Below are 13,508 nucleotides of genomic sequence, written 5' to 3'. Positions count from 1 at the left end.
TATTTTATCCTGTCAGACATTCGTGTTAAGTTTTGTCATAATTAGTGAATGAATTCTTGAGTTATGGCTAAAAACAAGTTTTGTGAGGTCACACTGACCTTTGACCACCAAAATCCTACTTAATTTATTCTTCAGTCTAAGTGGACGTTTGTGCCAAATTGAAAAAAATTCCCACTGACTCAGCGGAGAGCGCAGCTCAAACTGTGTCTGAGACGGCCTCAACTCTCAGTTCGGACCGACTGACTCATGTTCACCTGCTGCTCACATGGAACCCGTCTCCACTTCGACCTTCAAAGTTCACATTTGAATATTTGCTTCTACCACCAAGATCTCATCCGGGCCTGTGTCCTCGGCCTCCGTGCTCACCGCTGTGGGCCTCCTACTCGCTGCAGCGCAGTATCTCCATAAGCCATATTTGGCTTCTAACCTCTCCTGCACAGTGTTTTAACTTTTAATTTATTTTTTCCTGTATTTTCTTCACTGAGACCGTTGATGCAGTGCTCATGGTTATGGCTGAAGATGATCATACTGAGCTGTTCTGGTGCCCCAACAGGCATCTTTATTTTCACGGCTTGTCTTCACTGATCTGATACATTATTAGAAACAAAAGCTCAGGTTTGAGAATCTGTGACTCGGACACCAAAACTGCAAACACATCACAAGGTCCTCTGTGGTCAAACCATCAACATAATCACAGACTGGTGTCTCAGAGCAAAACACTGAAACACAGAATTCCTCTCAAGTTAGCAGAAAACCCCCAAACCTTTCTCAGCACACATCACGTCACAAGATTTTTGTTGATTAAGCGAGAATCAAAGTCGTGGCAGTTTGATTGTTTTTCAGTCAACCAATCATTGCAGCTCCAGTGAGGAGGGTTTTTAGCACATACAGTTTCATGCAAACATGATGTAACCATCCATCGTACAATCATCCATCCATCCATCCATCCATCCTGCAGCTCATCCATCCATCCATCCATCCATCCTGCAGCTCATCCATCCATCCATCCATCGGTTCTTACCTTCTCTGCTGACTGCGCTGTGCCAAAGAAGATGGGTATAAAAGCGAGCCATACGATGCAGGTGGTGTACATGGTGAACCCGATGGGCTTGGCCTCATTAAAATTCTCCGGGACCCCGCGGGTCTTTATGGCGTAAACAGTACACGTCACCATCAATAAGATACTGTAACCCAAGGAACAGATGATCTGAAGATCCGTGATGTCACACTTCAACACTCCTCGTGCCAGATCTGGGTTGAAGGTCTTCTGCTCGTCATAGTCTATGATGGTGTTTGGGGGATCCACCACGAACCAGATGAACACACCCAGCAGCTGCACCGAGATGAGGCTGGAGGTGATTGCCAGCTGTGAGGTGGGGCTGATCAGCCGGGGTGCCGTCACTGACTTCTTGCCCTGCTCGAAGATTCGGTAGATGCGGTTGGTTTTGGTGAGGAGGGCGGCGTAGCTGATGCACATCCCCAGGCCCAGGAAGATCCTCCTGAACGAGCACACGCCAACATCTGGCTTGGCGATCATGAGGAATGTGATGATGTAACATAAAAATATCCCAGTCAGGAGGACATAACTCAGCTCCCGGCCAGACGCCCGGACGATCGGTGTGTCGTTGTACCGTATGAAGGTAGCCATGACGAAGATTGTAGCGATGATGCCGAGCATTGCCAGGAAAACAGGAATCACGGCCCAGGGGGAGTGCCATTCCAGTTTGATGATGGGTATAGGCTGGCAGGCTGTGCGGTTGGCGTTGGGCCTCATGTTGTAGGAGCAGAGCTTGCAGGTGAACTCGTCGTGCTGGTACTGGTAGCCGTCGCAGGGCTCGCAGTGCCAGCAGCAGGGCATGCCCTTCACCACCTTCTTCCTCTCTCCGGTTTTACAGGGAAGGCTGCACACAGAGCTGGGGATGTCCTGCTCCCCTCGGGGCCACTGCATGTCCTCGATCTGGAGAGAGAACATCGGAGACACAGGACGGTTAGATCAAAGCAGGACTGGGACATGCCTCTCGAACATGCTGAAATATTCCTGAAAATGTCACTTTTATTTATTTTGAACATGATAAATCTGAAACAAAAACAGTTTCTCAGTGTTTGAGTTCGTCCCACATACTGTAAAACTTTCATGTGCTGTCAAACCAGTTTTAGGTGATGACACTGTAAGAAATGTTCTGTGAGCTTCTGGTGTCTCAGATTTATAGCAAAGATTTTATCTCGCAGCGCTGCTGTTAAACAAGGGCTTTGCTTTGTCTCCGGCTTGTTACTGAAGCAAAGGTCTCATTGATTTGACAGCTTGACTGCTGCTAATGAGTAATGAGTACTCTATTAGTGCAACATCAATATGGATAAAGTCCACCTGGATCATAGCTCTGCACTGAGCGGACATCTTGGTTATCTGCAGTTTACACTCCTCAGCCAGGTGGCTGAACCTGGACGATCTGGTTTCAAGGCACATTCTGCCCCTCAAGGAGTCCTTGAGCAACGCACAGAGTTTAACTCAGGTCCACCCCATCACCCCAATCCTCACCTCCCTCCCTCCATCGGCTGCCAGTTAACTTCAGAACTGATTTTAAGATTTTTTTTATTGACTTTTAAAGCTCAGCATGGTTTAACCTACAGTTAAACAGCTGAGCGTGTGACGACCTACGCTCCAAGTCGTGACCTGAGATCCTCCAGCCTACCCTCACTAGTCGTCCCAAGGTCAAGGCTGGTGACTGAAGGTGATCGAGGCCCCGAGGCTCTGGAATCTCTGCCTGAGGCAATGAGGCTTGCTAACACATTACCTGTTTTTAAATCACTGCTTAAAACATGTTTATACAGGAACGTTTTCCTTTTAATGCCTCATTTGTAACTTTGTGATTTGTTTCTTTGGTTCTGTTGTTGCCTCTGTGCTCACTGGTTTTAAATGATTGTATTCTTATTGTTGTTATTTTGTAAAGCAAGTTGTGACCTTGTTTAGATAAGTTCTGTACAAATAAAGTTATTATATCATCATAGTCATTAATGTTGATTGATTAATCACAGAAAAAGATAACGCATTAAAAACATGAACACTGATTAATGGCGTTGTCTGGTGCCCTTTGACCTGGTGTGTCCCTGAGGGCCTCAGTGTCTTTGTCACATGATGGCGGCAGACGAGATGACGCTGCTCGGCCCCGTGAACTTCAAGCCTGAAATATCACCTCAACACAAAGACTTTAGGTCAGAGCTAGCACAGCCTCTGATGCTAACGCTAGCAGCCAGCCTGGACCAGGTGTTCAGACTGAGTCAGTCTACCTGTGACCGACTCACTGACTCCCTCACAGAATGGACTGCAGACAGTTTGGGTGGTCGAGGACAGGGGGACAACTGTGTCCAACATCCAGCAGCTTCACTACGACACACCTGACAACATTCAGTTGAACTGAAGTTTATTAAACACTTTCACAGCAAAAGTTGATGTATGAGATTAATTTAGATTAATTAATCACAGAACGTGTAATTCATTGGATTATTTTTTTTTAATTCTTGACAGCCCTAACTTATTTAACATAATTAATAATTATTTTTCTTAATATTTTGAGCTATGAGTTCCCAACCACAGTTACAGTTACAGTGTAAGAATGGAATAATTATTTGGTTTAAAGATCAGTAAACACTAGCTGCAGTCTTTACTCTGCAACATGTGCACTGACTTGTATCCCTGGTCATTTGTCACCGTCTGTAACAGCTGCATAAAAACACCTGGAAGCAGACAGGAATAAAGAAATGAGTCTTTACAGAAAGCATTTTTGATATTCCATTTGAAAGGTAACGGACCTGATTAGTGAGAATATTTAATTTTCAAGATGCTATAATGTGAACTGAGCTAAAGTGTAAAAAGCCTCAGTAAATCAGTTCATGTCCTCCCAACAGTTCCCGGCTCGTCTTGAAACTGTGCCCAGACCTTGGAAGGAGCTCTGCTGACTGACGTTGGCCAGAAACTCTGTTATTGTGTATTGATGTTGATTATTTTGGCAGATAGCTGGTTTCTGTTTAAAGGATTTGAAAGGACTTGGAGGGATTTCAAATGGTACTGTGACCCAGAGCCGATCAATTACACAGCGCTAAGGACATCCTCAAACAGATTATCTACAAAGGCCAATCTGAGTCAGTCTTTGGTTCCAGCAGCCGCCGGCTACGCTTGAGAGAAAAGTAAAAAATTGACACTGGATGTTATCGCCACCCACGATCAACCAGACCCTCCCCAGTCTCCCTGTGTGCTACCAGAAAGCCCAGTTGATAACCTGGGATAGTTTGGGGATAAAAGCTGCATCACACTAACAGCCTGAGTCAGCCGAAGGCTTGTATTTGGCCACGGTGACGATTCAGCGCCACAACAAAAAGGCAAACTCCAAACAGCCCTCTAATCTTTCTCCCTCCCCAAGGCGGCAGGCCGACTCTGAGGAGAAGGAGGAGAAAAATATCTGGCCTCCCACACGTCTCCTGCACATGTCACCCTCCTTCTCTTACTTCATTCCTTTTCTATTATGGTTTTCTGATCATATTCATCAGCACGTGCTTCCACACATCCATCACTCCCACACTGTGTCCACTTCACACTGAGCCTCTTATTGTATGCCGAGCACAGCGACACACACGGCCCATCAAAACCTACATGACCGGCTGACACAAATCCCTGCTGCTCCTCCTCGCTAACAGCTCAGAGCCAGGTGAATGTGCTTCATTTAGCATATGAAACGTATTAAAAATGTGTCATGAAGGAAACAAGCTTTACTCCACAGAAGTGATGAGTGGCAGCTTTGTGCCTGGTTATAGAATGACTCACGGCTTCTCAAATCCAAAAGGATTTCAGCCTGGTGGTGCAAATGGGATTCAAAATGCCAGGAGCAACGTCAGGTCAATCATTTAAATGGAAACGCCATCTGTCTTCTCGCCTTCGCAGCGGTCAGGAGGACTGCCAGCCACCGCCGCGTCTTCAATAATTCACTCAGGTCTTTGAAGAGGTGTCACAGCTGGCGGAGAGATCGGGACGAGAGGTCTCTCTGGTTTTAAATCTCTGACTATGAGCGCATACAAAAGTCCACATACGTCCTGTCCCCTGCAGCTGAAGATCAGCCCGAGCAGGTGATTAAGTCCCCGGGTCCTGAACTCAGCCGACCCTCTGACACTCTCTGTCACTGGGATGATTTATAAATGAGGAGAGCTGTGTGTGGTGGCACTAACAAAAAAGAAACATTTGAAGAGCACGAGAGCTGCTGCGTATGAGCTGAAGAACATGAATATCACACGTCTTTAACCCTTTAAACTAAAGCACTAAAATCTGCTCAGCTAAGAGGTGATGTTACTCAGTAAATCATAAGAATTAATAAACGCACTGGAACTGTGTCATTAACAAATGCAAACGTTGGACATGATAAAAATACAACACGTTTTGATCCAAAAGATTTTTAAATGTACAAACAAAGACAAAGTTATTTGAACTATTGACATTATTTAGTTTTGGGATGTGCTCGTTTTAATGAGCTGAGTGAAAAGGTGTGATAGATTCATCATCTGTTCCTCAGACCCGCACAGGTTAACCTGAGCAGACATTTGCACCACACGTAATGATGTGCAATGACATCACTACGAGCAAACAGGGTGATGACACGGAGCCTTAACTTCCTGCTGCAAACAGAATCAGTGTTCTTGCTGTTATGTTTCTTCTACAGTATTTTAGATCCATATGTACCACATTATGCAAACAACGATCTCCCACGGCAATTACAGGGAATTTCCTGTGGAAGTTCAGGTGTAATAATGGTGATATACTACGATTGCACCGCATGTAAAATAAGGTAACATGAAGTAATGACATGATGATGAGCTTTCTGCTGCTAAAAGAATGAATATTCTTGCTATTTTGGTTTTTATTTTAGATCCATCTATGCAGAATTGTGCAAACAGTGACCTCCTGTGGTGACTGCGCGGGAATTCTTGCAAAATATTACGTTACAGGGCGTGCAGGATAAGGTGACAAAAGGCCATGACGTGATGATGAGGAGACGGAATGAATGCTGAGGATATTATGGTGCTTATTTTAGATCGTTTTAAACAGAAACACTGAAACAACAATCTCCCTGTTTTTAAAGGGTTAAAGTCCAGCGTGTCAGATTCAAGGGGCTTTAGTGTCGTCTCTCAGTGAGGGCTACAGATTACAACCAGCTGAAACTTCTCCTGGTTAAATTCCTTCAGTCTTTGTTGTTCTGGAGGTTTTTACCAGGAAACACAGACGTCTCTTCCTCTCCAGAACACACGCAGCAGGTGAGACCAGTAGAAACACGTTATAAATCACTGTTTCTCAGACACACGTCACAGACAAGCTGCTCGCCCAGCATCTCCTGCGTGTGCACATCTTTCATTAGGAGCTGAATTTTCCACAGAGGGTTCTTCCTCTCCTAAACAAACAAATCAGTGGTCTCATTTATAAACACTGCGTACGCACAAAGCGAGGCCTGAAAGAGGCGCACGCCACTTCACATGCAAAAGTTGAGATGTATAAAAACAGACTTGATGGAGAAACTTTGACCCATGCTTACCAACAGTTTGGAAACAGGAAACTGGCAACACAGATGATGAGGTGGAGCCTGATCCTGTTTTATAACTGAGACATCTAATCAATGATCAGAAACCAGTGGAAACACTGAATAAAGCAGTTTCATGTTTAAAAAAACAAAATCATCATTTTCCAATGCTGCTCATTACTGAGGGGCTTCTGACTATTGTGGCCAACGTGAACACATGAATGTCTCTATCTAGAGTCAGTGTTTGGTTTGTTCACTCTGGGCTACCGTAGAAACATGTTGGTGCAACATGGTGATCTCTGTAGACGAGGACCTGCTTCCTGTGTAGATATAAACGGCTCATTCTGAGGGAACGAAAACACAAAGATTCTGATTTTCAGCTGATTATACTCTGAAGGAAACACAATGATTAGATTATATCCTCCTGTCAGGACACTTTAAATCACATTCTGTCTCCTGTGGTTTATACAGTGAACAAATATTCACCCAGAGTGAACATGTCAGTCAAATGTACATTAAAGATCAAAATAAGCAGGTGGTTATTTTGATCTTTAATGTACATTAAAGATTAAAATAACCACCTGGTTATTTTAATCTTTAATGTACATTAAAGATCAAAATAACCACCTGCTTATTTTGATCTTTAATGTACATTAAAGATCAAAATAAGCAGGTGGTTAGAACGACGTCACCTGTCATGATTCATACGGCCACCAGAGGGCGCTGTCACGTGAATCTAAACAAGTTTTGGGGAACCTGCTGAAACAACTGATGCTGTCGTTCTTCTTGTCTTGTTCTTGGCTGACAGCCTTAAACATCAGACTTACAGAGAGGAGAGAAGAGAGGAGAGAGGAGAGGAGAGAGGAGAGGAGAGAAGAGAGGAGAGGAGAGAGGAGAGAGGAGATGAGAGAGGAGAGGAGAGAAGAGAAGAGAGGAGATGAGAGAAGAGAGGAGAGGAGAGAAGAAAGGAGAGGAGAGAAGAAAGGAGAGAAGAGAGAAGGAGTGAGAGTTGTTGATGTTTGTATGTCCTCCTCATCTCTCTCTCTCTCTGTGTCTCCGTCTCGCTGCCTCGTCCTTCTGGTTTTCTTATCAGTCCCCGGCAGACCTTTGCTCCTCTGCTCTGCTGTCACACTCGGCTGTCGATAAACCGTCGGCCCACCTTGATGTCATTGTACGCTGCGGGTCAGGTGAGCACTTAAAATGTCCCCACGTTAGTCTCCGTCTGAATAAAGACACTGTAAACCGTCCAAAACAAACCCCCTGTGAGGACGGACAGAGGGACAGATACTGAGGAAGGACAGCGTCTCTGTCACTGTGTTTGTGTGATGAGTCCCGTCTCCTCTGTCTCATCCTCCTCTGTGCGTCTCCTCTCATGGACTCCTGTTTGTCCCCAGACTCCACATGTGTCTCTGCAGACGCCTCTAACATTCAGTAATGACCCAACAACAACAGGAAGCTTCCCGTGTGGCTCCCTGGGATCAGACTGGATCAAACTGGGGTTGTATTTGGTCACTGTTAGCTGAGAGCAGTTTATCCATGTGCTGCCTCCTCCTCCTCCTCCTCCTCCATCTTCCTCCTCCATCTTCCTCCTCCTCCTCCTCCTCCTCCTCCTCATCCTTCTCCTCCGTCCCCTCACAGCAGCCACATGCTGCAGTTCATTATCCGGCCTTTAGGGGGCGCTGTTAGCTCCCTGAGCTCGTCATGAAAACCTCTGAGGAAACACTGATCGCATCTACGCGCCGTTGCCATGGATACGATGCAGTTTTTTTTTTTGGCCTTGACTCCTCGTTGCCCGACACCCCCACCGCCTCTCCTTCTGCCTTCCTGCTCTGTTTTTCCATCCTGCTGCTGTTGGTTCATTACGTTACTGCAGGAAACTGCTTTTAAAAATACAGCGTCTGACTTCTGCGGCTCATTGGTTTCCTTTTCTCCTGCCTCTCGTCCTTCCTTTCCTCCACACATGCTGTGCTGCAGCCTTTGTCTTATCTGATGTACGCCCTCCGCCCTGGCAGATGAGTCTAAAGATCCCCTGTAGACACCTTTCACCACACATAAAGAAACTCTGCTGTATATAATCATTTGTGTCTGATCTGTTTTTCAAGATATGGAGAAGTTCAGTCACCTTTTAGGAAGTCTGAAAAACAACTGAATATCTGCACCTCGTGTCAAAACACAAAATATCTGAATATGTAAAGATTGTGACACAAAATGTCTCTGAGTGTTTGTGACCTGCAGGCTTCATGTTTTTCACCGAGACTGGCTCCAAACTGGAAGTGATGTCATAAATCCTGCAGGTATGTTCAGGGGTTAAACTGAGATTTACAACCAGGTCTCACTCTGAAGGCGCTTGAGCAGTGACTTCTGCCGTCCTGTCACGTCGACACATCAGGGGGAAACATGGCGATACAACATCGTATGTTAAGAGGACGAGAGTCAGAGTAAATGCCCTAAATGTAACCTCGTGTGTTTGTTGTTGAAGGGAAAAAAAATACCTTGTTGGCGGTGTTTTACTGACGTAGTGCTTTTACTTTGAAAGAGACTGTGTACAAACTATACATTTCCTGTGAAAACAGAAGTGTATTTTGAAAACAGACAATGCATGTAACAGGCTGAAGTTGACACGGCGTCCCAGAACGTCAACAACCAACACACCCAGGGTACCTTGGACGTCATACGTGGACGTGGAAAGTCCATGACCAAACGTGGACATGTGACGAGGTCACAGTGAGGACGTGGCGAGGTGGAGGATGGATGAGAAAACAAACTGCACAGTGAAGCTCAAACCTCTCAGGAACTCTGACAGAAACTTTATTTACAGGAAATGCCAGCCGTCATGTGACAACCTGATCTTTTGAACTGATTTGAAACTGGATGCTGATTAAAATATTTATTTAAAGTGGATATTCATCAGAATTATTTCTGTCCTGGAGGCGTAACCCAGCTGGCCACCGACGTCAGTAAACATTGATATTTGAGTTTCAAATTTGTCCATTCTGTCTGTGTTCATGTGAAGCACTCAGAGCTTATAATGTCCTTACTGATAAGTGCTTTGTGCTGCACTTCTTGTATGAGTAGAGTTTATTATCATTATTATTATAAGATTACCTGATACTGATCAGTTTTTCTGTGGCATCAATAAAGCTCCATATGCTTCACCTCTGGCTGAATATGTTGATATGTCTCTAATTATCTCTGTGTTTCAGCTGAGAGTGTGTCTTCTGATTTGTCCTTTAAACTACAGGTGTCTGTCTCTGATTGGCCGTAGTCGCAGGTTTGGCCTGAGGAGTATCAGCTGCTGATTGGCTCGTCCATCACCGTCTGCGGTCTGAAATACCTGTTTCCATCAGACTGTCTGACGGCAGCAGGGTTGTGTCGTCAGCCTCCAAAACTCGACTGTTTCTGAGTGAAAGCGGTGAGGTTTTGTTGGGCGCTCAGCCTCAGTGGCTTTGTGAGAGTAATCTACTTTTAGAGGTTTGTAATTAACTTTAAAGCTGCAGGGCTGGGCTGCCATTTTGTCCTGTTTGTGCTGTTCCCAGGGAGCAGGGTTTAGTAAATGTCTTTTTGTTTCTGACTTTAGTTTGTGTAGGGTGAGCTGGTAGGTTTGGGGAGGACAGTTGTGTTTGTTGTTTACTGTTACTTTGACTTTACTGTATTGTGTGTGTGACAGCGTTAATGAGGGCGAGGTTAAATCCAGTTAAAAGTGATAACAGAGTCGTCAGGTGACCTCTGTCTGTTCACTTTGTGTCTCACATATGTCTCTGCTGAGAGGCTTTACGTTGAGATGGTATTCAGTTTGAAGGAGCTCAGTATCTGCCTGAAGCAGGAAACAGCAGAGGACTGTGAATCATTTTCAGAGCTATGGACGATTTTACACGAGCTAACTGACCTGTCGACGTCTGTGGACAAATATAAAGTTACTTACTCAGAAGGCAGACAGAGGTCGAGCTGTCTTTATCTGTTTGTGACTTCATTTCTTGTCATTAAGTTCACCATGTTTTCATTCATTTAAATATTGGTTATAATTATTCTTGCGAGCAGTAAACACTGTCAGTGTGCTGTTAGCTCACACTAGCATGATGTTGTCCACACGAGGTCACGAGGTGTTTGTCCAGATATGTTTTACTGTCGCTCCATTAAATGTTGTAAAATGTTGAACAGGGAGATATAATGTTTTTCTATAGTTGCTTTCATTTGCATAAATTTAAAATCCACTGCATCACTTCATTGTTTTTACAATTTGTTTCTTAAAACATTTAAACAGAGTCATTTTGAGAGTTACGGAGGATTTTCCATGAGACAGAGCGCGAGCAGGTCGTCACACGAGGAGACTCATCACCACTGTGCTTTGCTGTTTATCACAGAGCTACAAAGAGTTTTCCATGAGGTGAATTAATCTGGCTGTCAGCGCCACCTACCAGCTCCGAGTGGTTCATCAGGGCAGAAGACGTCACACACAGATCACGTGTGTTTTCATGCTCTCTTAGTCACAGCTTAAAATGTTAACACGAGCAGAAACTGAACACTTCCTGTGAAAATGGAAGTGTATTTGTAACAAGCGTAAATTGACACGGCGTCCGGACCGTCAACATCAGACGCAGGAGGATAACTAGCATGTCATGAAAATGTGAAAGGCCTCTGACAAAATGGCGGTATCTGACAAGCTGGGACGAGAGCGAGCTGATCTTTCTCTCCTTTAATAATTTGTTTCATAACTACTCTTCACCTGTGTGTCTGCATCTGTATTCTCAGGTCCCGCCCACGCCGCCACACACACTGGAGATTTCCTACACTTCACTTCTCTTTGCATCCGTCCTGATGAAACTCTTTTCAGCACTTGAGCTCACGCCCTCAGACACAGAGCAGAAGAGACTGTGTGAAAGTTATGATGTGACTTCTTCCTGCTCGGCCTTATAGGGCGCCGTACAGTCATCCACTGTGCGTAATGGCTGCTGTCGCCTGTGACTAACTGCCTCTGTTCATAATAAAACCCGTCAAAACTCAAGCATCTCTCAGCTGAGTCAACCACACACACACACACACACACACACACAGAGCGGAGCTTCCTCCTCGTTAATGTGTGCCTCAGTCATTAACGCGGTGACTGTGGATCCTGATTAAATTGATTAATTGAATGGAAAAGGAAATAAATCCTCGGCTCCCCGCCGGGCCGTGAACACCGGAATGTACACAGTTAGCAGATTAGCAGCAGGCCTGAGTGACGGGAACCGAATGAGAAGCAGAAAGAAAAACAGACTAATCAGATGAGTCTCGCTGCTCCGACAGCATCACCATGGCGACAGCATCATTGCACGCTTCACCAATACATTTTAATACAGTCACATGACAAATACACAGTAAGGAGGAAGTTTAAGACGTCACATTCTGATTAGCTATGAAAACATTTGGTGTGTATGTGTTAAAGAGACTGTGTGTATGTGTGTGTGTGTGTGTGTGTGTGTGTGTGTGTATGATACATGGTGTGAGGGTCAGCCTTGGTTTCAGGGCTCAGGATACAGTCAGGTGTGGGTCAGGGTCAGGGTGAGGCATTTAATTGGTTAAGCTCAGGGACTGTTCTTTATTTATCAGAGGAGGGCAGTAGGTGTTTTTATTCTGACCTTCCCTGAAGCTACAAATATTTTTCCTTGATCCTCCCTGAGAGACTCTGATGTCCCTCTCTCCCCCATAAACGAGTTATTAGATTTTTAAAACTTTGATGTTTGAAAATTAAAAGTTGAAGATGAACTCCTGGAGTTAAAGAGAGCCTCCATTTTTCACTCTTGTCTTGCAATGGTTTAGTTTTGGCCGAATTTCAAAGGAAAATGAATGTATTTGGATGAAATATCACTAATTTAAGATCAGATCTGGTCATGTTTTTTTTTTCCTGAGAAAAGCGTTCCTCTAAAAAAGTGTTTCTGGAAATTAAAAATAAACAAAAGAAAGAAAAACAAAGTGTGGGTTTGAACTTTTCTTTGAGAATCACCTTTTTAAAAAAAAAAAAAAAAATTCCAAAAAATGAATGCCAACATTTGTAAACTCACCAAAATTTGAAAGGCACATTTTCTTTATAAAATAATTTGAAAAAAAAAAAGGAAAAAAAAAAAAAAAGCCAAAATGTATTTCCAAAATTTGTTGCCAAAATTTGGAAGCAACTTCACCAAAAAAAATCAAATCAAAAAATCACCAAAATGTATCTCCAAAATATTTTTTTTAAAAATCAGAGGTTAGGGGTGTCAGTGGCTTAGTGGATAGAGCAGGTGCCCCATGTACAAGGCTGTTGCCACAGCGACTCGGGTTCGACTCCAGCCTGTGGCCCTTTGCTGCATGTCACTCCCTCTCTCTCTCCCCCTTTCACACTTGTCTGTCCTATACATTAAAGGCTGAAAATGCCCCCCCCCCCCCCCCCAAAAAAAAAAAAAAAAAAAATCAGAGGTTAATTGATGATTGTGTGACTGCAAACCTTAGATTTTTGGTGAGACGCACAAAACAGGAAAATTTGTGTTGACCTTGTTGAGAAAGGTTTAAACTCAGGTTGTTAATGAATATTCCAGATTTTGGTTCCTTTCTTTGTTTGTTTCATTCTTGGTGTGTAAAGATCATTAGTGTGCACTTTTTGTCCAATCTGCTTCTATCACAGCACGTTATTTGTTTTAATGTGAAGATGACACAGACGTGACTTCAGCAGTGATAAAAGAAGTTGATCCTTTAGATGCAAAATGTCTGACACATGAAGGTGACACAGTGAAATCAATCTGCACATGTTCATGTAATATTTGACTCAGGCAGGTCGGTGATGTAATGAGGTCGTCACAGGGCTCGTTGGTGAACTGTTGTAGCTGACGAGCTAACTGCTAACTCAATAACACGACTCAGTCACATCTCTCACCCCCCCATTAGTTCAACACTGTAAAACATTTCATTCAATAAAAATTTAGTGAGGTGGGATAAAGACAGACG

General features: G+C 44.1%; 1 protein-coding gene across 2 annotated transcripts in view; it reads right to left on the bottom strand.

Moving 5' to 3' along the window:
• The window catches only part of grm7 (glutamate metabotropic receptor 7), a 427,000-nt gene that overhangs the window by 68,820 nt on the left and 344,672 nt on the right, over positions 1–13,508 (bottom strand). For both annotated transcript variants that reach the window (XM_033626794.2, XM_033626793.2), the window contains exon 8: positions 1,022–1,957. In XM_033626794.2, the coding sequence (XP_033482685.1) occupies positions 1,022–1,957 (936 nt within the window). The remainder of the gene's footprint in view (positions 1–1,021; positions 1,958–13,508) is intronic.

This window comes from Epinephelus lanceolatus, chromosome 1, assembly GCF_041903045.1.
Source record: "Epinephelus lanceolatus isolate andai-2023 chromosome 1, ASM4190304v1, whole genome shotgun sequence".
NCBI lineage: Eukaryota > Metazoa > Chordata > Actinopteri > Perciformes > Serranidae > Epinephelus > Epinephelus lanceolatus.
Note: the sequence above shows the minus strand (reverse complement) of the source record. Positions and strands in the feature narration are given on the sequence as shown.